The 24,159-nt window shown below is 41.9% G+C and overlaps 1 protein-coding gene across 1 annotated transcript in view; it reads left to right on the top strand.

Annotated features, from left to right (window-relative positions):
* The first annotated feature begins 4,069 nt into the window (after nt 1–4,069).
* asic1b (acid-sensing (proton-gated) ion channel 1b) overlaps nt 4,070–24,159 on the top strand; it is a 147,346-nt gene continuing 127,256 nt past the window's right edge. The window contains exons 1-2 of the mRNA XM_071903816.2: nt 4,070–4,431; nt 13,556–13,751. Coding sequence (XP_071759917.1) covers nt 4,070–4,431; nt 13,556–13,751 — 558 coding nt within the window. The remainder of the gene's footprint in view (nt 4,432–13,555; nt 13,752–24,159) is intronic.

The raw sequence follows: 24,159 nt of genomic DNA, 5'->3' as shown, positions 1-24,159 counted from the left end.
GTTGGCACACCAAATAGCCCTGGCCAGTGGAAAAGCCAATCTGCATGCATGTCCTGCTGACAGGGAGCTGAGAGGATGGGATAACACAGGACAGAGGAGGGGAGGGGAGGGGAGGGGAGAGGAGAGGAGAGGAGAGGAGAGGAGAGGAGAGGAGAGGAGAGGAGAGGAGAGGAGAGGAGAGGAGAGCAAATAAAATATTAAAGGAGACTCTGACCACACGAAACATTATGGTGACAAACCTCTAAAACGAGTAAGTAATTTATACAAATCACTTACAGCTGTCTACATATGCAATCTGAGAATATGTTGATCAATACTGGGATGGGATTTTACATTATTCGTTAAATGGTTAATTACATAGTGCAGACAGTAATACTATAGAATTTATGGCTGATTGTTTTTGTTACAGGTGCCATTCATATTAACAGCAACAATAGCTGCCAGTTGAGTCTTCACCCTCATCTTGAAACAATGAGTCTTTTACCTGCCTGCCTGCATGATAGACATTAGTGCCAGTTCAGTAGCATGATCTTGCAGTAAACGAAAAATATTATTTGCAGCAGAGGAGTGAATTATAATTAGCTTTCCACTAAACAAGCAAACAATGTACCTTTAAATGAAATACAAAAAGGTTAACATAGCATCAATGCACAATACCTGATAACAGTGCAGTGGTAAAGTGTTTGTTTAAAACACTGAATAGACACGCCGCTTTGGAGGTTCATACTGAAGCACAAAGCTCACTGCTACGGAGCGTGGTTGTGTTTTCACACCACCACTTCCTTGATAACCTGTTGGCACAAACAAATTATTCTGCATCAGAAATGCTCCAGGATGTTCTTTGTGCCAATCAATCTGACATTTCTTTTAACTGCGCTTTCAAAACATGCTTTGAAAAATAAAGACACACTTATATGTGTTTGCAGAGGCCAATGGATGGAACTGTATTCTGGAGGCCGACCTGGACAACAGACGACTCCAAGCAGACTCGCCGAACGAAAGAGCAAGCTGCATTGAAAGCCGCGGCGAATAACGACTTTTTTCAGGGAGGCTTATTCATCCAGGTACCACTGAAGAGCATTATATCATAATCTTCAAAAAAACGTAAATGGATATAACTTTCCTCTCAGTAAGCTACTCTTGCATCACCCTGGCACGAGCAAACAGCCATGATAAAAGCAGAATCTGAGTATGTAAGCGCACTCCCCAGTAACTGCCATCAAAATGACATTCAGGAATTGCATATCTAATATCAAATCCACGTTTTTCGCCGCCCTATGATATCTACCCAGAATTCACATCACCTCACTGCAGAGGAGCATGGCTCATCTTCCCAGCACTGCTGATCAATAAAAGATGCAGGCTTTATAGATGACTGCCACATTGTCACAGTCAATACTATGGCAAATGGCAATTATGGACGCATTATGAACAATTTCATGGGTGAGCTCCTCTCTCCTCTTGGCAATAGGGCTTCTATGACAGATTTGGCACTGGCAGTCTTGCGGCACATCTGCCTTACTGCCGCTGTTTGGCTCGCTCACTCTCACTGACATATTTGGATGTTCAATTCCAGTCAACTACAGAGAATCGGTCAGGGGGAGAAAATAGATTTGTTCAGGGATTTGTCCGTGTGTGTGTACAAGTGTGTGTATATGTGCATGCGTGCGTAAACATGTGTGAGTGCGTGTGAACATGTGTGTGGTATGTGCATGTGTGCCTGCAACGTTGTGTATGTATGTATTAACGTGTGTGTGTGCAAATGTGTGTGTGCTATGTACATGTGTATGTGGTGTGTACAAGTGTGCGTGTATAAGAAAGTGTGTCTGTGTACTTGTGTGTGTGTGAGAGTGAATAGGTGTGTAGTGGTACTGCCCTTGGGTATGATGGGTAGTGATTTGTCAACCTTTTGTGTAGTGCTGCAGGCGTCTCTTTTACAGCTCACGTCAGCAACTGAAAACATCTCTCTTTCTCATAAACATACAGTTCAGTCGGCAACAGTCTTCTGTATTCACAATTTAATAGAATTTAGAATAGGCTGGAAGCCAGAGCTGCAATAGAGTATATAGAGTATAAGAAGCAATGCATTACTTATTACGATAGGCTTAGATACCCTCAATATGAGGCCAAATCGTCCCCCAAATTATTTCTGCCTCCAACATTTAGGCTACTATATTTCTACATAGAAACACAGCTGAGTTTTAGAGAAGCACCCCTTCCCCAAGTTGTTTGAATCTACTTTCAGCGCATGTAAAGGCATTTCAACTACAAATTAGACTGCCAAGTTTCAGATTTTGATCAGTGTTTGCCCTTCAAATCAGGGGCTCAGTTTGGCATTATCTAGGTGTATTTTGCATTAATCAACAATTCTCCCACTTCATCTCATGCCTGCATAATTTTCTCATGTAAATTTGTATATTTTGCTTCGTTCTTGGTGGTGAAGCGAGGGTTTTAGGCCACTACTATGCCCATAGCATGTCAGTGGGATTTGTGGTCAGTGTGTCCACCACCAAAGTTGAAGTGAAACCTACCCTGGCTTATCACTCATTTCAAAAGGCATGTAAGTTAGGCTAATTACTATTTTTTATTAGGCCCACTTCCTGTTAGCAGTACACCGCTCGCGACGTTACTTTTCCTTTAAATTGGCGGTTGGCTCCTCTTTTACCTTCAAAAATCAGGATAACTTGGACACTTCTCCTGTGAATTGATCAGAATAGCCAGGTAACGTTGATGTCTAATGTATTTGTCATCTTTTAGCTCGATAAAATCAAAGTATTGTGAATATTTTCACCCGAAGAAAGTACTGAAAACTTAGTAACGTTACCATTTCTCATCTAAGCTAGCTCAGAGGATGACGAGCGAATCACGTGATGTTGTGGGATAACGTCAAGTTTTGGATAAGGGGGAGTGACGACAAAAGTAATGCATTATTATTTATTTATCCATAACTGTAACATCATGACTGAAAATAGAAATTGTACGCTACTGCCTGGAAACATACGTAATATCATTGCTAAGTAACACGTTACTTCCCAACACTGGACTTCGTCACCCAATGTAAAACACATGCCGTCCAATCCTTGCTCTCTCCTGTTTGGGGCGAATTTAATTGATCCGGGCAGACCGCGACTGCCTCGGAGGTGCTTTCCTCAGATTTTATTTTCACGAAGCAGGATTTATCTTTTTTTTTTTCTCTCCATCGCATAAGACCCTTTTCATTCAAGGATACACCCGCAGGAATTAAAAAATAAAACGGAGTAATTATCCCTGCATTGTTGTGGAGGCTGTTCGGAGGAAGATGCGAGCAAGCAGAGGCGCACCGAGGACAGACCCTGCTCCTCTATGATGCAGCTGTTTACTGTGGTTGAAACCCCGACGATTGTTTTTTTAAACGTTTATTGACAAGAAACCAGTGGCTTGTTATTATTATACATGTGCCGGGACTGTATCAAGAGCAGGAAAAGCAATGTAGCCAGTCTACTCACTGCCATCCAGAGAATGAATCCGCTGCTTTGATTTTTGTATTCAGATGATTTTTTTTTCTTTTTCTTTTTTTTTTTTTTTTTGTGGTGTGGAAGCGATTTGGCGATTTGTTTTCTTCCATCTCAACCCAGCTGATTCTTCCACATCTGTCGCTTGTTGTTGCTTTTTTGAGCGTGGAGGCGAAATATCAACTCGATAATCGTTTCAGAAACTGTGTGAGGAGAGGACAGCGTTGGCATCTATCCATGCGCGCTGGAGACCAGGCTATTTATTATGGCACCGTGACCCTAACCGAGGCAGAACACATGGTTATTGCTCTCCCCGTCTGTGTTTGCAAGAATACCTATAATTTGGGGACGGGATATAGAGGCATCTCTTGGGGGGGAGATGCTCTGAATGGGGGTATTTTGCCGGCTGTCGGTGACGCAACATCTCACACGGACTGCATGAGGAACATTGAATAGGCTACATGCGTAGAAGGGCGTGAACTTAGACTCAGTAACCTCCTTCCCATTAAAAGCATCCCCTTGTCTATAAAGCCTATTCCCTCTGTCACTCCCCCGTCTAAACTCACTCCGTAGCCATCATGGATCTCAAAACGGAGTCGGAAGACGTAGACTACGAGCGGCCGGCTCCCATTGAAGTTTTCGCCAGCAGATCCACGCTGCATGGCATCTCGCACATGTTCGCGTATGAACGGATGTGCGTCAAGCGCGTCCTGTGGATTTTATTCTTCCTGGGCTCCCTGGGGGCCCTGGTGATGGTGTGTGTGGACCGCGTGCAGTTGTACTTCCAGTACCCTCATGTCACCAAGCTGGATGAGGTGGCGACACCCATGATGGCCTTCCCGGCGGTCACCTTCTGCAACCTCAACTCCTTCCGTTTCAGTCGGGTGACGCGCAACGACTTGTACCACGCTGGGGAGCTCCTTGCCTTGCTCAATGGCAGGTGTGTGCGCGCGCGTGTATGTGTGTGTACCAGTACCTACCTGTAGTCTACCTGTACCTTTAGGCCACACCACACTAGGTCTACCTGTTGGTAATGTTGCCTGTTCCTCATACTATTAATACAGCATGCCACTCAGGGATTCCCATGAATTCTCCAGTGAACAAATAATTTTATTACCTGAATCCATCTGCCATCAATAGCCTGCCTCACCTATGACAATCTGTTTCATCTGTCATGTAAGCCAGGGGTTCTCAAACGTGTTCAGGACACAGACTCCCAAATAGACACACATTAAGCCGCATGGACACCCAGTTGATAAGATTTTGTCCCAGGATTTTTAGTTGTTGTTGATTTAGGACTTAACTATCTCCACTGTGTGTGAGGAGATACAGTAGTAGTGGTAAGAGTGAAACCTGTGATTACAACAGTTATTGTTTGAATTGGGATACATTCTGGTGAATTATCGTGGTATTAAACTATTCCTTATTTTTCTGACAACCCCCTTGATCTCCCTCAAGGACCCCACTAAATCACTGAACCACTGAAACCGCTGACTAAATAGTGTAACTTTCTCTCCAGATGTCCAGATGAAGCTTTACTTGTTAGATAATGCAGTTTATATCTATAAGCTACCTGCGAACTTTGAACCTCTATTGAATAACGGAAATGCCACCCTTTGTTTACTTTGATGTCTGATTTCTCTCTGCTGAAAGCTTAAATGTCACATGGAAGTGCATAGCAGTGTTTTAACACCTGTCTCGCTGGCTGCCGCTGTTCAGCTACCGTGGGCTTTGCTAGCAACATGCTCAAAGCATGCAAAACCTTTTAAGGCTCGCTGAATATGAACCTAGATTGACCTTAGCCAGAAGTAATTCAGGGAAAAAAAGGGCTTGGATGAAAGGTGTTTTATGAAGCTAGACTTCAGGGAAAAAAAGGCTTAACATCAGAGTTGAAGGCAGGGAGCTTATTTAATAATGCAGTGCCACTACAGATCATGTCAAGTGAAATCCACACTCCACATAGGCTGCTGTATGTACAAACCCCTAAGCTGAAACATGAAAAATACCGCTAAGATCAATCTGGTGGAATCTGTTGATACAGTGCTTGATGAAAAAGAAAAAGAAAAACCAGCACATTTTATCGTTTACAGACAATGTGAACACCGCAGGTAATTGATGATGTATAAGCTATTTCTAAGTGGTCAAGAGAGAATGATGAAGGCAAAAATGCCGTCAGTGCAATTCTCCACCTCATCATCATTTTACAGTTCATGTGATATGAATACTTCAGTAGTGGATAAGTAGAACAGTGGGTTTTTAAATCCCCCACTGATAACGTGCGGAGAGACGTGTGTGTGTGAGTGATTTACAACGGCGTTCCCTCCCATTACACTTGTTGATTTCCACTTTGCTTTGATCATTCAGTCTTTCAGCAGCTGTGAAAACCCCACCCTTGACTGTTGTAACTTTTGACTTGAGATTTATTCACTCTTTTCTATGCTCTATTGTGACTGTGTGGGGTTTATGTCACCCAGCTTATTCTAATATATAAGCTGGGTGACATAAGTCGTAGTCTAGGCTATTATTCTAATAGCCTAGACTACAATACAGTTGATGACCCTCCACTCTGTATTCACAGTTATAGCGGTAAAACACAGACACACACATACACACACACACATACTGCATTTATATATTTTAAAAAATCTACACACAAATGCATCTAAATGCCATTTTGACCACATTAGTCAGTGTGTATTTATAGCGTATTGATCCACATGGCTCTCCAGCCTAAGGCACAGTTACAATGAAGGACACAATCTCAATACAATCTCAGTTTTCATACTGAATAATGTTGCTTTGTGACCTCTCTATATATGCATTCATATTGCAGGTTGATAACCTTACAGGAAGGCAATAGATTCCACTGCTTGAGGGTGCATTTCTAGTGCTTTATATGGTATACATTTGAACCAACAGGACTACACTCTCTGTGGATTTGTTTCCCTATATGTTTGTGCTGTCAGCAGTAATAGCACACCATTAAAATATCAACATAGGGTCCCACGGTCTCTTTCATTTATTAGAGCACGTTCAGCCACTCTTCCTGGAAGCAAACATGTTGTGAAAGTGAGATGTGCCAGAAAAAACGAGGGGGAAAAGTCTTGAACGAACAAGAGAGAGAACAGAAAAATGAAAAGGTAGAAGCAGTGGCACTCAAACCAAAGTGACTTTGGAGTGAGCGGACTTTAGATGGAGGGAGGGGACTACAAGCAGAGGCAATTAACTTGTGTCTCGTAAGCCGTGTGATGAACAAGTCTTTATCCCCGTGTAATTAGTGCTGTTTGTTAAGCTACTGTGTTGTCCCACTGATAAACACCTACTCCTCGCTCTCTCTATTTCTTGCCCCCTTGTTTCCATTCGGCCCTGGAGGAGACGTCCCCTTCCTCTTTGGTTTATTTCTCTCTGAAGTGATCAAGAGGCCAGCTTTGTTAGGAGACCTTACTCTCTAACAGTCTTACTGAGGTAGAAGAAAACCAATGTGTGATCGGAGGGCATCGGAGGATTGAGGTGGAACTGGGGACAACTTGAATTTGGAGAACTTGTAGTTGAAAAGTGTTTGGGTCTCCTGCAGATTCTGCTTTTAAATTAAACATTGATTGGGTAGAAAACATTTCAGTGGCGAGCTCCTTGGTACCAGGCAACATGCTGCGGGTGGTGTTAGAAAATAGCTGAGGAAAAACAAAGTGTCATACGAGTGAAAACAGTGGCTGCGAGTATGTGTCCGCTACACTGTCTCAGAAAAAAGCAGCATGCAATATCCACCTTTCCAGGGAAGCCAGACTGTCTGAGACACCATGTAGAGTCTAGCTAAGCTACTACTGTCTTCACTCCAGCAGTTTCTGTACCAAGAAAATCAATCTCTTTCTCATTGTATCTTTTGTGGATTGAAGTCACACTCCGCAGTGCAGAACATTGGAAGTAAATTGCTCAATTTTATTTTTATTCTGTGGTGAAAGCAATTAAATGATAATTAGCAAAAGAAAGGTCATTCTGGAATAGGTAATGGTAATATGGAGCATGCTGACAAAAATGTTTGACCAGCTGATGAAAGTAAGGCAAGCGATTCTTTCGCTCACGCAATGCTTAATCCTTAGCATGTTCCCTTCGCTTGCAAATGTGCCCTAAATTCACGTTATCACTACGCTCTGTGTGAAGTGCCACATAATGTCATGCATGATAACTTTGTCCATGTTATTCATCTCAGCAAGATGACTAGTTGTAATCAGGATGTCATCAGACTGGTGTAGAAAAGTGCTTTGGAGAAGACAAGGGGAGATCAGATCATCATGCAGAAAATGCTAATTCAAACTGTTACTTCCAAGGTTGTATTTGCAAATGTGGGTTCATTTGCATTTATAGTGTGATTGTGTACCAGAGAGAAGATTACCATTGGAGAGACATAAGTAGGCAATTTAGTGATGGGATTAGGTTGTTAACAGATCATGTGTCATCCAGCTACAGCAATGTGTGGTGTGGTATTACAATATTTTGTTTCTATTGCTTGGTTTGCTTGTGAGATTGCACATCAATGTTAGGGAGATTATTTGGTTCACTTTGCCTCTTTTGCAAATCTTAACTGCTATTGTTTGCATTTCTATGATCTCGACCAGAGTTGCATAATAACTGTGTCACAGGTGCACCATCATTAAGATGCGATTATCAAAACCCTGCTATCAGAAATCATAGCATTTATTCATTTCAAGGACACTGCACAAACATTCCAATCCTCGTTATTGTATGAGCTCGATTAGTGGTAATTGGATAATTAACTGAGATTATATCAAGATGGGCTCATTGTTTTGTCACACAGCCTGAGGTATTAACACCAACCTAATGATGCGATGGGAGTACTGAACTGCTATAAGGAGGAAGACAGATTTTTTCTATTGAACTGAGGATATGAAGTCCTAAGTGAGTACAGTTCTATGACCACAGACTCACTGTCAAAGCCCTCTCTGAAAATCAGTGGTTGTTTTTATTTACTCACTCCTCTCCTGAGGTGGCGAAGCGATGCAGATGCTCCTTCATTCGTTTTAGTCTCCGTCAGAAAATTAAAGTGCTTGTGGCCCATAATCCAATTTGGTCTCCCCCACCCCCACATAGTGAGTGTGCGGTGATTGCTTTAGGGAGCAGTGGCAGGGCAATATTAAAAATCCACCCATATCATTGTGATTGTATCCGCTTCAACTAAAGCCTCCTGACTTGGGGATCTGAGCACAGCGTCTTAAGTGCTCTCCTGGCAGCTTTGTGTTGCTTATAACGGGGGCTCGGGATACAATTCAATTAAGTTCAGAATATACCACAACAAGCTGTGTCTTCCTATTACAATAAAGCAAGACAATGTAGTGATGCAATCCCAATGTGGACCGGAGCACTGAACTGATTTTGAACTGTGTATCTAAGTTAAAACTTTTCAGTCAATAACTGGCCTGTGTGATGTCACCTGCCAAATCCAGGGCACACAGTAGGCTAATTAACATGTTGTCTGTCGAAATATGCAACCTGTTGAAATTAAAGTTAGGGTTTGGTGCCTAGAATGTGTCATTGTGTCACTGTATTATGCAGCTTCGTTCACTCCTGCTCTCAAAACCATATTTTGGTGTGCCATAAGTCAGTGTTGAAGAGTTTAAAATGATCTCAAATCATTGAAAAAATTAAACTGTTATATAAATAAAAATTCATTCAACAGAATTGTAATACTTTCTACAATCATTTAACTTGTTTGGTGACACTTTCCTCGTATTGCAACTCCATTTTGCAATAAATAGACACTGTTCTCTCTCTCTCTAAAATACGTGTTTTGCAGCTCTTTTGCAGATCAGGCGTCTGACTGTATTCCCCCTAAAAAAAAAAAACTACTAAAGCCATGTTTTTTGTTTTCTAAAGCTATTAAAAATGTAGGCTAGGGTGATTTCTGATAAAGGTCAGTCCCTTTTAGAAAAGCAGAGCTGGTTGAGCTCCAGTCAGAACTGCTGTCACTCTGCCCTAAACTGTGTGATGAATGCACTGTAGCCAATTCACATGTTCAAGCTAGTATTTGCTAACTAGAATTAAAACTACAGTAAGACGATTTATTAGCCCTACACAACCCAGAAGAAGAACAAAATCATTTAATTAAATTTGTCTTACTTTGATGCAGTTCACAAGGTAGCCAAATGTAATAAACACAAAGTACTGTTGCAGCTAAATGATAATCTAATAATCTAGGGGTAATAATCATCTATTTCAGTATTGGCCTAAGTTAAGAAAAAGATTTAAAGTGGTAATCTGCAAGATCCTAGTTTATTGTTTTTATTTAGGCAACATCTTTGGTGAAAAGCGGTCATTGCTGTGGTGTTTTTGCACTGAACTTCCCGGAGATCAATCAAACTTCACAATCAAACTTGTCTCCAGTACTGTCTGACGCCTTTTTCCTTGAATTTTCTGTTGATGAAGTATAAGTTTCTGCAGGTACCGGCCTTTTCTTTGTCTGTCCTGCCATGATGCCTATTGCTGCTCATGCCAACTACCAAGTTCTTCTATTTATTCCAAACAAACCGCTATTGCTGCTGCCAAAACCGAAAACGGCATCGCTTCCTGTGTGCCAGAGGATTTTTCCCGTGAAAGACATACCTAATACTGGGTGTTTATAACAACAAATGCAGCAAATGTAAAAGCTTTCATGAACGGGGTAGAGGTTGAATCACTATTGTGTTATATAAATTGGCAATACAGAGTAGCAAAACAAACATTTATATGAAAATGTCAGAAATTGCTACTTTAAAAAGCATCATAATCAGCCACAGTCGATATGGAGAGTCTGCTTTGGATTTGTGGAAAGTCACACACAGGTAGAGGCAGAGGTCTTAAACATATTTCATGACAATATTGACGGTTGTTTAATGAAGTCACTGTTAAAATTTTGATAGAGCTTTTTATTGGAAGAGTTAGTGCATTAGTAGTTAGTCATAGTTATTAGATGTTGAAAAATGTATCAAATTCTACAGGCAGTTTACTTGCCTCCTGTTCCACTTCACACCTGGTCTCGGTCTTGGATGTGTGAACCCCCTGTTGCAGCATTGAATTTGATGACAACATTGTGTGGCTCTCGCTGCAACACTTGGTCAGAACAATAGTCCCAATCTTCTCCGTCACGCTGTTTTCACCAACACAGCCATTCAACTTGAAGTGTAAACTGATTGCTATCTACCTACATTCAAAATGATGAGCACACTGCAGAGAAAAAAAGCCAAAGTCCTCATTCTAAATTACAGCGCATACTGTCTCACACGGAGAATATTTCATTTCATTCTGGTAAGGTAAACAACATCCAAGCTGCAGTGGAACATATTACATTTCTTGTAATTTGTCTGGTTGGGACACGAGTTGAAACCACATCGCTACCTGAATATTAAGGCAGTGTTCACAATAAAATAAAGAATGTATTATGATATTTTTCATCCGTGGGATCTACTGAATTTACATTATTCCCGTCATCAAGGGACAAAATCTTGTTCACTGACACAGACAAAGCTTGAACTGCCCTTGTATCTTTTTTTATGCCACAGCCGTGGCCGGAGGCATTATGTTTTCGGGTTGTCCGTCCGTCCGTATGTCCGTCCGTCCGTCCGTCCGTCCCATTTTCGTGAATGCGATATCTCAGGAACTCCTTGAGGGAATTTCTTCAAATTTGGCATAAACGTCCACTTGGACTCAAGGATGGACTGATTACAATTTGGTGGTCAAAGGTCAAGGTCACTGTGACCTCACAAAAGACGTTTTTGGCCATAACTCAAGAATTCATACGCTAATTATGACAAAATTTCACACAAATGTCTAACAGGATAAAATGATGAAGTGATGACATTTTATATCCAAAAGTTCAAAGGTCAACTTCACTGTGACATCATAATGTTTTGCTTACCACTGTAGCTGAGAAAACGATCTTGGGTCATTCTACAAAAACGGTGGAAGTGCTGTCACTTACTTTTGCAGACACCAAAATCCTTTAAGTTGACCTAATAATCACATTAATTATATATGTTCAATAAATAAAGACTGTCCTTGCAATGATAAAACAAAGTTTATTGGCGGAGGCATACAATGAGGCGGTTATTTCTAGTTTGTTTTTAATCCATTGAGCTTCACCACCAATTACGCTTTAAAAATGTGCCCTTATCCATGAAAAATCAGTCTGCTGTCGGAGTGTTCACAAAGCCATTCTCAAATTTATTGTCAGTGGAGAAGGATAAGCCTTTGTCTCTCGAGTGCGTCGCAGAATACAGTCTTACAGTAATTCCTACTTTCTAGCTTTGGGACACAAATTGAGACAGTCATAGGAAAAACTCCACATCATAGTTGAGATATCATGGAGGCTATCTTGCAGTACAGTATTTGGAACTTGCAGCTAGGATGACCACCTTGTTGCTCAATTAGTTGAAGAAATCTTCATGAATCATTGTGCAGTGCGGCCACTCTGATAGTCAGACTCCGTGTGCACTAACAAATTGTACTCATAAGCTCCTGTCACTAGTGTTTAATCTTAGCACTCCGTAATTTGGATGCTTGTACCCAGTGATGGCCCGTCACTCAGTAGGGGTCATCGACAGGCCGTGCTTTCTCGAGGTAGGGCCGCTCCAGTTAATTGAGGTTAATTAGTATCTGTGAATGACTGTGAGCAGGTGCTGGAGGTTGATGGTGGTTGTCAGGGAGAGACATGCAATAAATTACTTCCCCAGAGTTTTCTTTTTCTGTGTGTGTGAGTGTGAGGGTGTGTGTGTCTATATACACATTCTTATACACTGTATAGAGTGTATATTTATGAGAGATATAGATGAGAGTATATTTGTTTGTGTGCTTGTGTGTGAGACAGAGAGAGAGAGAAAGTAATAGCGGAAAGGGAGAAACCCAGTGTGCGTGACCCCTAGGTGATGCATATGATTCTGTTATGCACTTCAAAAAATTGCAGCAGTGTTTTGCTTTGAATTAAACGTATACGTGCATTTCTGTGCGGTGAGGGCCCTTAACCTGGATATGAATGCACACTTACCATCTAAATCACAGTTAATCTAAACTATTTGGCAGAATGATTGACATGATTGTATAAAGAGAGAAATACTACCATCCTTTAAATGATGAGCTATTTTCACCCAGCTGGCGCCACCCGCAGCGGCTCGCATGTCACAGCTGAGCTGCTAGTTACAGACTACATGTGGATAATATCCTGAGCTCAGTGCGGGTCTTAGAGAGAGCCTGGCATACGCATACAGTACATCGCAGAACGATTTCTGCTTCTCTGGCTCAGTCAAAGGCTGACTATCCTCTTTCTACTGTTTCTCTATTAATTTTTTACAAGATAATCCCTATTGCCCTGCTGAAACTGTTTGTCTGCCTGCCAACTTTTTTTAAATGAACATTGTTAGATAGAGTTGAGGTAGAAGGTTACTTCTTGCTCTGTTGTCTGTGGGAATCCCCTGAAGACATGTCTATTTTTTACTGTTTAATGGGTAGCTTAAGGTTTTGTGTTTGATAATTAAAGATGATAATTAAAGTTTATAGAGAATGCTTGAAGGGCAGACTGTTAAGAATTAGTAAAGGCAAATCTTCATTGAACTTCTTAGATGCCTATTCTATTGTTTGTTAGTCAAGACTGTAAAACATTTGAAGTTTTTATATCTTTTCTTTTTTGAGAAAGTTATGAAATCATTTCTGTCAAATTTGCAAACAAGTCCCTTCAAAAAAATACTTATTGCCATTGGTACAGCTATGGAAGTTATTTAATGGCTTACATGTGATTTCAAGATGACATTTAAATGACATTTGCTTCTCAAATAAGGGCAAATAAAAACTGTTTCTTTAGCTGGAGGGATGTGATACACAATGAGGTCCAGTAATTGGAAACAAAACATGGTCATTTAAGCATAAAGTCACAGTGCTCTTTTGGTGCTTTTACACCAAGTGGAGCATGGAGATAAAAGCATGGACATGAATACATGCATGTGTGTGTGTGTGTTTTTGTGTGTGTCCTCATTATGCATGTCTAATTAAACCCTATGAGCTCAATCTAGAAACCTCCTGTCCAGGTATGAGATTCGGGACACTTACATGGTGGAGGAGAGTGTCCTGCAGATCCTGAAGGAGAGGGCCGACTTTGACAGCTACAAGCCCCGCCCCTTCAACATGCGCGAGTTCTGCGACCGGACGGGCCACGACATCAAGGACATGCTGCTCGCCTGCAGCTACCGAGGCAGGCAGTGCAGTGCTGAAGACTTCACAGCGGTGAGTCAGTTGTGTCAATAACCCGTTGTCCACAGCATGCAGGGCCAACTGAGGCTTGCTAGTGCCAGGACCAGGGTCTGCTGAACATGGTTGTAATACAAGGTCAATTTTGATATTGTTTTTCATAACCTCTACATAATATGGCCTCTGCTGACCAATCACCTCTGATGTTTGCTTTTGGGAAATGACATGGCAGGATATATGAGCAAGCTCTTGCCAGAAAAGGAAAGGCAGCGCATGTTTGTTGGGCTCCATCACTCCAGCCCTACTGTTTCCCCTTAGGATGGGACTGAGAGCCATTGTTCAAGCTGTGACGGACTCACAGGCCCAGGGCCAGTGAGAACACAACATCTAGGTGTACACATACACCCCATGTACAAGTCCGCTGCAGGGCCCTATAGCTTGCTCTTACCGTGATAGCGTACAGTCTCTGAAGGTTGAACGGTGTACTCATGACAGATTGGATTTGAACGCTGGATCTGTGCCATAAGAGTTGCTTTATTATGATTTAAAAGTTAATACCTGCTACTCTGGGAGTTTTTGTGAGAGAGGTTGTTTTTCTCTTTGTCTGTTAGATTACCCTTTGGTTGCAGGCATACAGAGTTAGTGACTGGAATCTTCCTGACCTTTATGTGTGTTATGTGGATTCATCAGATACAGCTGCAGTAAATCCCACTGAGCTATCTCAAGCACACGGGGTTTACTGTGTCTCAGTGGAGTAGCTGTGCTCATAATGACCTAATTTTTAATCTGCTCTCGCGTCTGTCTACCATGGTCAAAACACCTGTTTGTAGTGAGGGGTACGCTGACAGCACTATATTGACCTTATTCTGCGGATAACTCTCTCTTGCAGCAGAAGCGCAAATGGTTGGTAATTTAACATGGGTTTTATTGACACCAAGAAATTTACTCTGGCATCCGGGCTTTAATCAGTTGTTGAGAGATGTTTCCTCATTTGAATGAGGTGTTTTCTCATTCTAATGAAGCCAACCTTTACCTTTGACTTATAGAAAACAAAAAAGACAACTTTTTCTTCATTAAGAATTGAATAAATGAATTCATTAATCAGAATCTAATATGACATAGTATTTACTTTGTGATTGTGCAGAGCTACAATACAATCAAAGAAGCAGTCTGATTACATGTCAGACGTCAATTATCATTTTTCAAATGTCATGATATTAGTTTCGTCTGTGTGTGTGATTCCAGTTAATCAGATGTCTGTTGATTCTCTCCTGTGATTCTAACGCTATAGTCTGTGCAAAGCATCCTACTACACCTACTAGACTTCTACACTGCTGCAGTATGTTGACCCCCCCTTCATCCTTTCATCTCTCTCACTATGTCTCTCTCTTTGCACCCCATTCAGCCATTCTTTTTTTTTCTTTTCTTTTCTTCTCTTCTCTTCTCTCTCTCTCTCTCTCTCTCTCTCTCTCTCTCTCTGTCTCTCCCTATGCCCTTCAGCGGTCCTCTGAGGTAGAATATCCCATGCTCCAAGAGACTCCTTTTTTTTTTTTCTCCCTATAGCCCATAAAACCATGTACTACAGCAGCGGGTGCACCGTGGCCCACATGGCGCGGCTCCTCTAATGTGCTGATGTGTCCACATTTAGTTAGTTGTGCTTATGGCAGATGGTGCTGTGCGGGGCTCTACTGTATTAGTACAGTAGTGGACCTGGATGGAACAGCTCAGCAGGGAGCACTAATGGTGTGGAAAGAATCCTCGCTGTAACAGAGAGAGAAAAAAAAAAAAAGATGAACACTCCCACTCAGCCTCTGCCTGCAAACTCCAGAGCATGGCAGCAGTAAAACTGTGATTAACACTGTAGGCAGCTTCTGCTTGTTTACTCCCAGCACCGCCAGCGAGTCTAGCTAGCCGCTCACTGGCTGTGGAAGATAGCCAAGGAAACAAATAGCTTCCGCTCCTCATGGTATCTGGGAGTCTAGTTTCATTGTAAATTGCTCTGATAAAGTTGGAAAATAAAGGAATCTGACCACAGTGATGTTGAGACTTAATGTGGGTCCTCTCCATTGGGTTAGTGAGAATCTGTAATGTAACAGTATCTAATCTCCTGATGGATGAATGGACTAGGACCGGCTTCTACTGTATCAGTATTGATTTCACATTGTGTTCAGGTCCATGTTCAGGTGTTGAGTCCTCCATTAGCCTCGATATCAGAAGCACAGTATGTCCTTGTCAGAGATAGACAAGCAATAGATATATAGTTTGACCTGTCAATGCCAAAGCCATGTCCTTGCGATCATTTAACTGTTATTGGTCCCAATACCCAATGGGACACAGTGCCAAATATCCAATTTTCAATCATTACCATTGTAAGTATTACAGATTAGCAACTCTCTCTCTCTCTCTCTCTCTCTCTCTCTCTCTCTCTCTCTCTCTTTGTCTGTCTCTCTCTCTCTTTCTGTCTCTCTGTCTCTCTCTCTTTCTGTCCTCTCTTTCTGTCCCTCTCTGCTCTTTCTCCTTGGAAAGACATTTACTAATTGTAGACCCGGAAGGTTGGGTTTAAGTCTTTTACCTCAACTGATATTAAAGAACAGCAGGAAAGAAAAAGTACCTCCAATTAATATTAATATGTGGCCTACAGCTTATGAACCATGGCTGCTGGACATAATAAGAAAACAGTAAAAAGTGACTGAAATACGAAGACCCATAATTTTATTTTTATGACCTTGTGTTTAATTAAAGAGACACATACATAGACACATGTAGGAGTCATAAATCTACAGAATCAACCCAGAAAGTATGGGATTGCAGTGGGAGACATCGTTGAGTAAACAGTCTATCGCACAGCCGCACTAAGGAACCCTCTGCAGATAAAATGTTGATAGTTGATAGCTGATTGATGTCACAACCTGATTGATGTCACTGCCATCCCAGCCCACCCACGTCTGACTTCTATCACCAAGAAACCAAGAAAACTCTGCCAGACTTAGAACTTTGCTCGACTCAAAGCTGAAGTATAGGGTGGTGAGAGAGAGAAAATGAGTCGAGAGAGAGACAGAAACAGATAGAGAGAGACAGAGAGAGCGAGAGCAGTATAGACAAAGAGACCGGGGCCCAGGTAACAACAAAGTCCTCTCGATGATATTGAACATAATGGTCAAGGTGCTGCAGAGAGAGACAAAGACACAAAGCAGCAGCTGCCACAGCAGTAGCAGAAGTAGAAGCACTATCAGGAGACACGCAGGTTTGTGCTTATTTAACCTCTCAGAAATTGCAGAGCCCAACTGCATCTCCCTTTTACGGCTGGTCAGTTGTTTGTCCAAATTGTTCGCCCACTCTTGCAATTTTGTAAAAATGAAATAAAAATGTCAGGCTCTATCCAAATGCATAGTAGAAAATAAAAATGTTTGTTGTATTTTGGTTTTAGTTGTAATAAGATAAGATTTATCATGAACAAAACTGATCAGCAAGATTAGAACTGATTATTTAAACTGAGTTCACTTGACATATGACGGTTTTCTCTGTCACTGCATCTCATTGGTTTTCTGTTCACTCTCCCTGTCCAGTCCATATGCTCTAATCCTGTACCCACCCAGCCTACAATGTCCCGTTTTCCTCTTAATCAGCACGATTCGTCCCGGTGTATTCACAAGGGTGTAGAATAGCCTGCCAAGTGAGAAAAGTATCCAGCTCGGGGGGTGTGAGGGCATCCTCCCAGGAGAGAAGTTTCGTAGTGCAAAATTGCAAACTCAATTTTAGTCGACATTTCAAGAATTTTATACTTCTTGAAATTTGGAAGAACATGAATCGCTACAGGTGACTTTGAATACCAGAGCTATTGAAATTTGTAGCAGACTTCAAAAGATGTATCTTATACTGATCTCTTTACAACAAATCTATATCTTGGAAAAAGAAAAAAAATATCCCATATTCCACACAAGCTACTTGACAAGGCCCCTCCCATTCAACTGTAATACTAGCAAAAAGGTAGTTTTTGACATTTCCTAACATGTCAGCCTGTCTTCCAGACAAGCTCAAGTTAACACATCTTAGGGGACGATCACACCGAGAAGCGTTGCTAGAAACGTGTCGCCACCAAAACCATTGTTTTCCTATGGTACGGCGCGCCTGGCGTGCGCTCTTTTCTTGCGACGCGCGTCACGTTTTTCTGGCGGTTTTTAGGCGCGCATAAAAGTTCAAATATTCTCAACTTTTCAGCGCAAGGCGCGAAGTCGCACCGCTCGTCAATGTCACATTTGGGCCAGGCAGCCAATCAAATCATGCAGAAGGCGGGCTTTACTTCCTGTTTTGATGCGGTTTGATGTGGTGGGAACGGTGGGACACTGGCAAACACAGATGAAAAACTGATATTAGCGGTCTTTAACCCGGTCGCGCACGCAGCCCTGCTCCACAGGCGCACCAAGCTGTTTTGCCCGACAGCGGTCTGCCTAGACGTTTTTGACGCGGCTGCGCCTGTAGCGGCGCTTCTCGGTGTGATCGCCCCCTTAGGAGATAGTTAACAGATAGCTTCATTAAACCACCCAAATGTTAGGAGACAAATATTGTGTCTGTTTAGCTGTTACCTATGCCATTGTCTGGCAGGAGTTAAGACCAGATCATTTCAGTTGAAATGAGTTCACATGGCATATTACATGACAGTTTTGTTTGTGTATTTCTCAATAGTTCCCATTGGTCCATTCAATCTCCCTGTCAGGTCCATGTGCTGTAATCCTCTCCCTTCCCACCCCACAAATCTCCTGCCCCACCCCCTGTGTAACCCATACTCTTACACAATTACCACAATCACTAGTATTGAACCATCGGCTCCATTTCAGCTGCCCCCCGACCCCCAACCCCCACCCTGGTGGTACACAGAGACGTGTTGCTAATGAGACTTGATCAATAGAGAAAGCCTGTCAGAGACACCTGCCCATGGATCACATTTCATAAACACCACAACTTCGTAAGGGTATTAATGCTTCATCTGACCAGCTGTTAAAGTGCTATCTTCGTGATGTGTTTTTTAAAGCATAAATGTTTTTTTAAATGTCATGGAAGTTGAAATGCTTTGATAAATTAACCTTTGCCTCTGACTTCTGAGATTAATTCTAGCTATAATCTTTTAATTACACTGAGTATGTAAATGTGATGAATGGTATGGCAGGTAGGAAGTTTGTTTGAGGTACCTGCCAGTTGTGATATCAGATATTCAAACATGCTTTAATCTCCCATTCCTCATCAACTGTTTTTGACACAGTTCACCTTTGTTCCTCGTTTTTTTATTAATTGCCATTCCAGTCTCATCCATCAGCTCAAAGCCAGTGATTCTGACATTCTTTTTGGCTGAACAATTCCCACCACTCCCTCTCTAGAGGGTAGATCAATCAATTCGCTATTACTGTAGTGCTCAAAGACAAGGATCAATTAGGTTGTTGCTGAGTAATGGATGCATCCCTAATGAAAAAAAAACACAGGCTTCTCTGAGCGTAACGAGGCCAGTGGCTCTCACTGACACATCTCCGCCTTTTTCTCTCGTCGTCTGGAAGGTCAAATTAGAGTGTGAACTGTCGCATAATTAGATCATGAGCTCTGTGACGTGTCGATTCAGAATCATCCTTCAACTAATCAAGGTGCTGATCTCAAGATATTCTACATTAAACTCACTGTGAAGTGGGGAGCTGCTTTGGCTCACATTATTTATCACATATTTATCACTTTTCCAGGGAAGTAGTGAAAAGGAGCCAAGATGCATATTTTAAATACTACTCAGTTCTCCCCCTGTGGCTTGCATATAGAGCAAACACCACCAAGGGCCAGCTGACAGTGAGACCTCCTGCCTCTTAGCCTAGTTAACGCAGTAAACACATTAACACTTAACTGCAGCTAATTTCCCACAGAGTGGCTTCTCCTACGAGGTTCCCAGGCCTCGATTTCCTGTCAGAGGGCTCCTGAGATGGCAAGCAGGTCCCCCGTCCCCCTACACATATATACACACATGTACCTTTCACCCACTCTCTGTGGCATTTTTAATTACAGAATGAAGAAAAGAGGGTTTTTGAAAAGATAGACTACTGACGAGGGAGGTGCAGGGGAGACAAAAGGTGAGAAAACAGGGAGGGAGGCAAATTCACAACTAGGAGAGATCTGAGGAATCCATTTAATCCATGTGACCCTGTCGCCGCTACTGCCCTTAGAAATATGATTTTTAATAATGAATTGAGTGGTGGAGATACGCAATGGGGGAGAGAGAGAGAGAGAGAGAGAGAGAGTCAGTATGAGAAACAGAGAGAGCGAGAGACAGAACTTATCCCTTAAAGAATCAATTATAAACGCTTTGGTTGAGATCAGAGGCAACGGATGGCTGCGCAGGGCTTTGGAGGGAGAGAGGAAGGAGGGAGGAAGAGAAAGTGGAGGGGGCAGGAAACTGTCCTGAAATAAGAAAGTTGGTGTGCCAGCAGGGGGATTCTCTGTTTGGCTGTGGGTTAGTGGTGCCGGGTTGCCAGCGGGGAGAGATGGAGGAAAGAGGTAGGGATTGATAGATATTGAGGGAGACCAGCGAGACCAGCAGCGCACTAGCAGAATGAGAAACAGGGTATAATGTGCTCTGTGCTCTGAGGTCCTCCCAGCATGCACACTGTGTATGAAGCTCTCAGTTCGCTCCAGTCCACTGCATAAACACTGTTGGTGCTAAGGGTGGCGGATGGGTTTGCCTAGCGTCTAGGATGTGTGGTTTCGATTCTCTGTACAGTCTGAGTGATAATTCACATGGCACTGGCAGGTGGCACTCCGCCGCATTAGTCAGCTAATTATCATCTAGAGTCATATTAGCAGGGCTCACTTTATCTTTTTCTTCTCTCTTTCTCTTTTGTGTCATTTTTGCAATTTAGTCATCTGTTGGAAGAAACCTGTTACATTTGCCTTGTTACATTACATTTGGTGTCTTTTAGTCTTCCCTGTAGTGGATTAACACCTTTGAATTCGTGAAAGAAAAACTACTGGAAAACGCGATTAATGGTCTTGGTGATTAACGCTGATTCTGGTTATTACAGCAGCTGACTGATGGCTAAGTGTGAGTGTAGCGTACTGTTTCCTATGATATTATGACTGTGTTTTCTCATGCTGCTTTTGTCTCAACAGTATTGCAGCTTTTAACTTTCCTGAGTTTGTGTGCCTGTTGATTTGTTTCTGGTACACTTTCTTGCTCTGCAGTCTGCATCCCATAGATTTTTATTTAGACACATGGCATTTGGCAAGGCGAGCGACAGACAGGTCAAAAAGATGTTTTTCTTTTCTTCGCACAAGACAGGATGCAGATGCTGTCGTCTTGTGCTCCTTAATTTGTCTGGGGATAGATGGAGCGAAAAAAGCAGTTGGAACACCAACTCACTAGGTCCCTGCGGGATGCTCTGTTTTCATCTTACCAGCCGTTGTCTTGATTATTCTATATTTTCCTTGTCTCTTGGGTACATCCGCTACCTTAAAAATATGCTCTCGACTTCCTCTTCATGTTCAGGGCTTTTTATTCAAGAGGGCTTCAGTGTAAGGCAGACTTACAAATAGTTGTGGTTGAGTTCTTGTTAGAGATTAGAAAAACAAAAAACATTTCCTCCACCATAAATGTTTTCAGTATGTGATTTTTATTCTTAACCCTCAGATCTGTGTATAGTTTAAGCATGTATAGACCACATACAGGTACTGACATGAAGCCCGGGTCTATTTTGCATCTTTTTTTTGACATTCTAGTAATCCTGTAATTAGAGACAAACATGGTTGCCATAGCACCTGGGTTGCTATGGAGTTGTGAGGAGTGCGGGTTGTGATTGTAATATGTGGCCTAGAGGACTACATCTGATAGACACACTACTGAAATATCATAACAGAGAAAAACGGTGAGAGGTTGAGAAGGTGTCATAGAAATACCTTTCCCCCTTTTGTAGATGTTGAACAAAAAGCAATCAGTTAATTGTCTCTTCAAGTTATAGAAGGTAGAAGATCCTTGAGGCAAGATAGCTTCTGATAGCACAAAAACAAGTGGCATTGTACAGATAGCATGCGAGAAGGTATTCATTTACAAGAAAGTGTCTACTGTGAAAGAGCGAAAGTGTCAGGGAGACAGAGAAGACATGAATAAGAGTGAGAACAAAGAATCCCCATACTGACAAGGGTCCTTGTCTTGCATTGTTTTGACATTCTTTGTTAAATACATCTTTGATTTTCTAGCTGAGACATGGGATATGATGATGTGGTGCTGATGCATCCTCATTTTCGAGCTGCCCCAGTTAGTCAGTCAGGCAGTCAGTCAGTCAGTCAACAGTTGTCGATTGAATTAATAAAAGATGCCTTGGATCCCACCCTGATGGAAGTGGAGCCTTGTCACTCAAGGCTCAAACAACCTCCCTGTGCCCTTGTGATCATCTGTTCACCCACCAAGGCCTGAAGGCAACAGCTCATCCATTGTTTAATGAGTTTGGATTGAATATTCAGAATGAAAGTTTCACACTTGCAACCTTGTGAGAATGAGACATGGGTAGTATTGGAATACCATTTATCTATTGAGCAATAAGGGCAGCTGTTAATTGAAAGATTTAGAAATCCTATAGAACTAGAACAAAAGAGTTGCTTTTGTTTTTTTTAAATCACAGTTTACGTAACCTAAACACATCTGTTTGTAGATCAAGCTCTTTCAAACCATGTTTTGGAGCAACTTCCTGATTTGAAAATGGTTTCTCAAAAACAAAATTTTTCAGAGCATCACCTGTTTTTTGTCAACACTGTCTGGTGTAAGGAAATGCATTTTAATCTTATTGATTCTGTACTAAACAGATTATAAAAATGAACTGCTTCAAAACTACACACACGTGTACTGAAATGCATAATACTGGATGTTGCTCAGGCATTACACCTCCCTGAATACCTCCCTAACTAAACGTCTTTTGATTGAAAAATTTGGTTTTGAGAAACTGGATGCAGAGGATAAAGGCATTTTTCTTCAAAATAAGAAAAAGTCCATTTGACAGTGGTGACAGATCTGATGACGTCCCATTAGCCTCTTGTTGCTGAGACCAGTGGTTGGAAATGACATGGTGTAATGTTGTGAACGAGGTGTAAGCGTAAGTGTAAGTGCAGGGTAGTGTAGAGGAGTGTAATGCTGATCAGTGTTGAAAGCGGGTATGGAGGAGGAAGGCGGTCCTGAGATGCCAGACTTCCTTTTGAGCCATCTGAAGGTTTGTCAGCCTAATTCAACGACTCCTCTTAACCCCTCTGTCGTCTAATATCCCAGCTACATACTGTAGGCGGTCACACAGAAATGGAACAGGGGATGGTGCCATCAGATCCTGTGTATTGGTAAATAATGGTTCAAGAATAGATAACATATACAGGCTAATTCATGATAGGTTAGATACTGTATGGGCTTAATGAGATTTGCAAAATTCTGATACATATATAACAAAAATGACAGGCTGTAGCACTATCAAGAGGTTATGTTTAAGAATATTAAATGACATGTCACTTTGGAGCAGAATCTTGGAAATTGCCACAACTGAATATTTTATGTACTGACACATTTGTATGGTATTGGTACTGGGATTAAACATACTAGACTCTTTAAACCACGGCCGGATTAACCATATGGGCAACTGGGCGGGGCACCAAGCAACCGATGTTTTTTTTTTTTTTTTTTTCATAATTAAAAAAATAAAATACATTTAATTGCAATAATATAGTAGGCCTACATAAGTTTGGGACAACAGTGACCAAAAAATCACTCACGTTAACTTCTTGTCCCACAATGTGTCTCGCTGTTTTGTCCTCTCTTTCGCGCCCACGGGCCGCATTGTTCCTCCCGATCGCCTTGGTACCCATCGGTGCCGAAAACGCCATTCGCCGGGCACCCGGTGACGCATCGGCATCGGGACCCCTGCCGAAATCTTGGCCGGATCACCGGGAACAGAGGGCTGTCAGGTGGACAGAGCTCGTGCATACGCATGGAAATAAACAACTTACCGCGGTCCCTCTGTCCCAAATGCATCAAGCCAGCCAGTACCAAAAGTAAAAGTATAAACTTTCTTATGATTTAGCCGAATAATATACCTGTTGAGATTAGTAATGATATTTCATTAAGGTCAACAAAAGATAAAACAATAGTTCTGCACTGTATTAATGATTTCTAATAACATAATTTCACATTAAACATAATTTATAAACTGAAAATGTAGTGGAGTAGTAGTAAGCAAAAAGTATGTATAAAAAAACAATCAAGTAAAATACAGATACTCAGAAATAATACTTGAGTACAGTAAGAAAGTATTTCTACTCAAGGACCAATACACCCTGTGTATTGGTCTGTGGATAGGTATGGTTTGTGTGCTGCGGGGTGGGGGTGGGTGGGCACTTGAGTCGCTGGTGCCCAGGGGCACCATGAAGTCTTAATACGGGCAACTTT

This window comes from Centroberyx gerrardi, chromosome 5, assembly GCF_048128805.1.
Source record: "Centroberyx gerrardi isolate f3 chromosome 5, fCenGer3.hap1.cur.20231027, whole genome shotgun sequence".
Classification (NCBI taxonomy): Eukaryota; Metazoa; Chordata; class Actinopteri; order Beryciformes; family Berycidae; genus Centroberyx; species Centroberyx gerrardi.
This window is presented reverse-complemented; position numbering and strand designations above follow the sequence as displayed.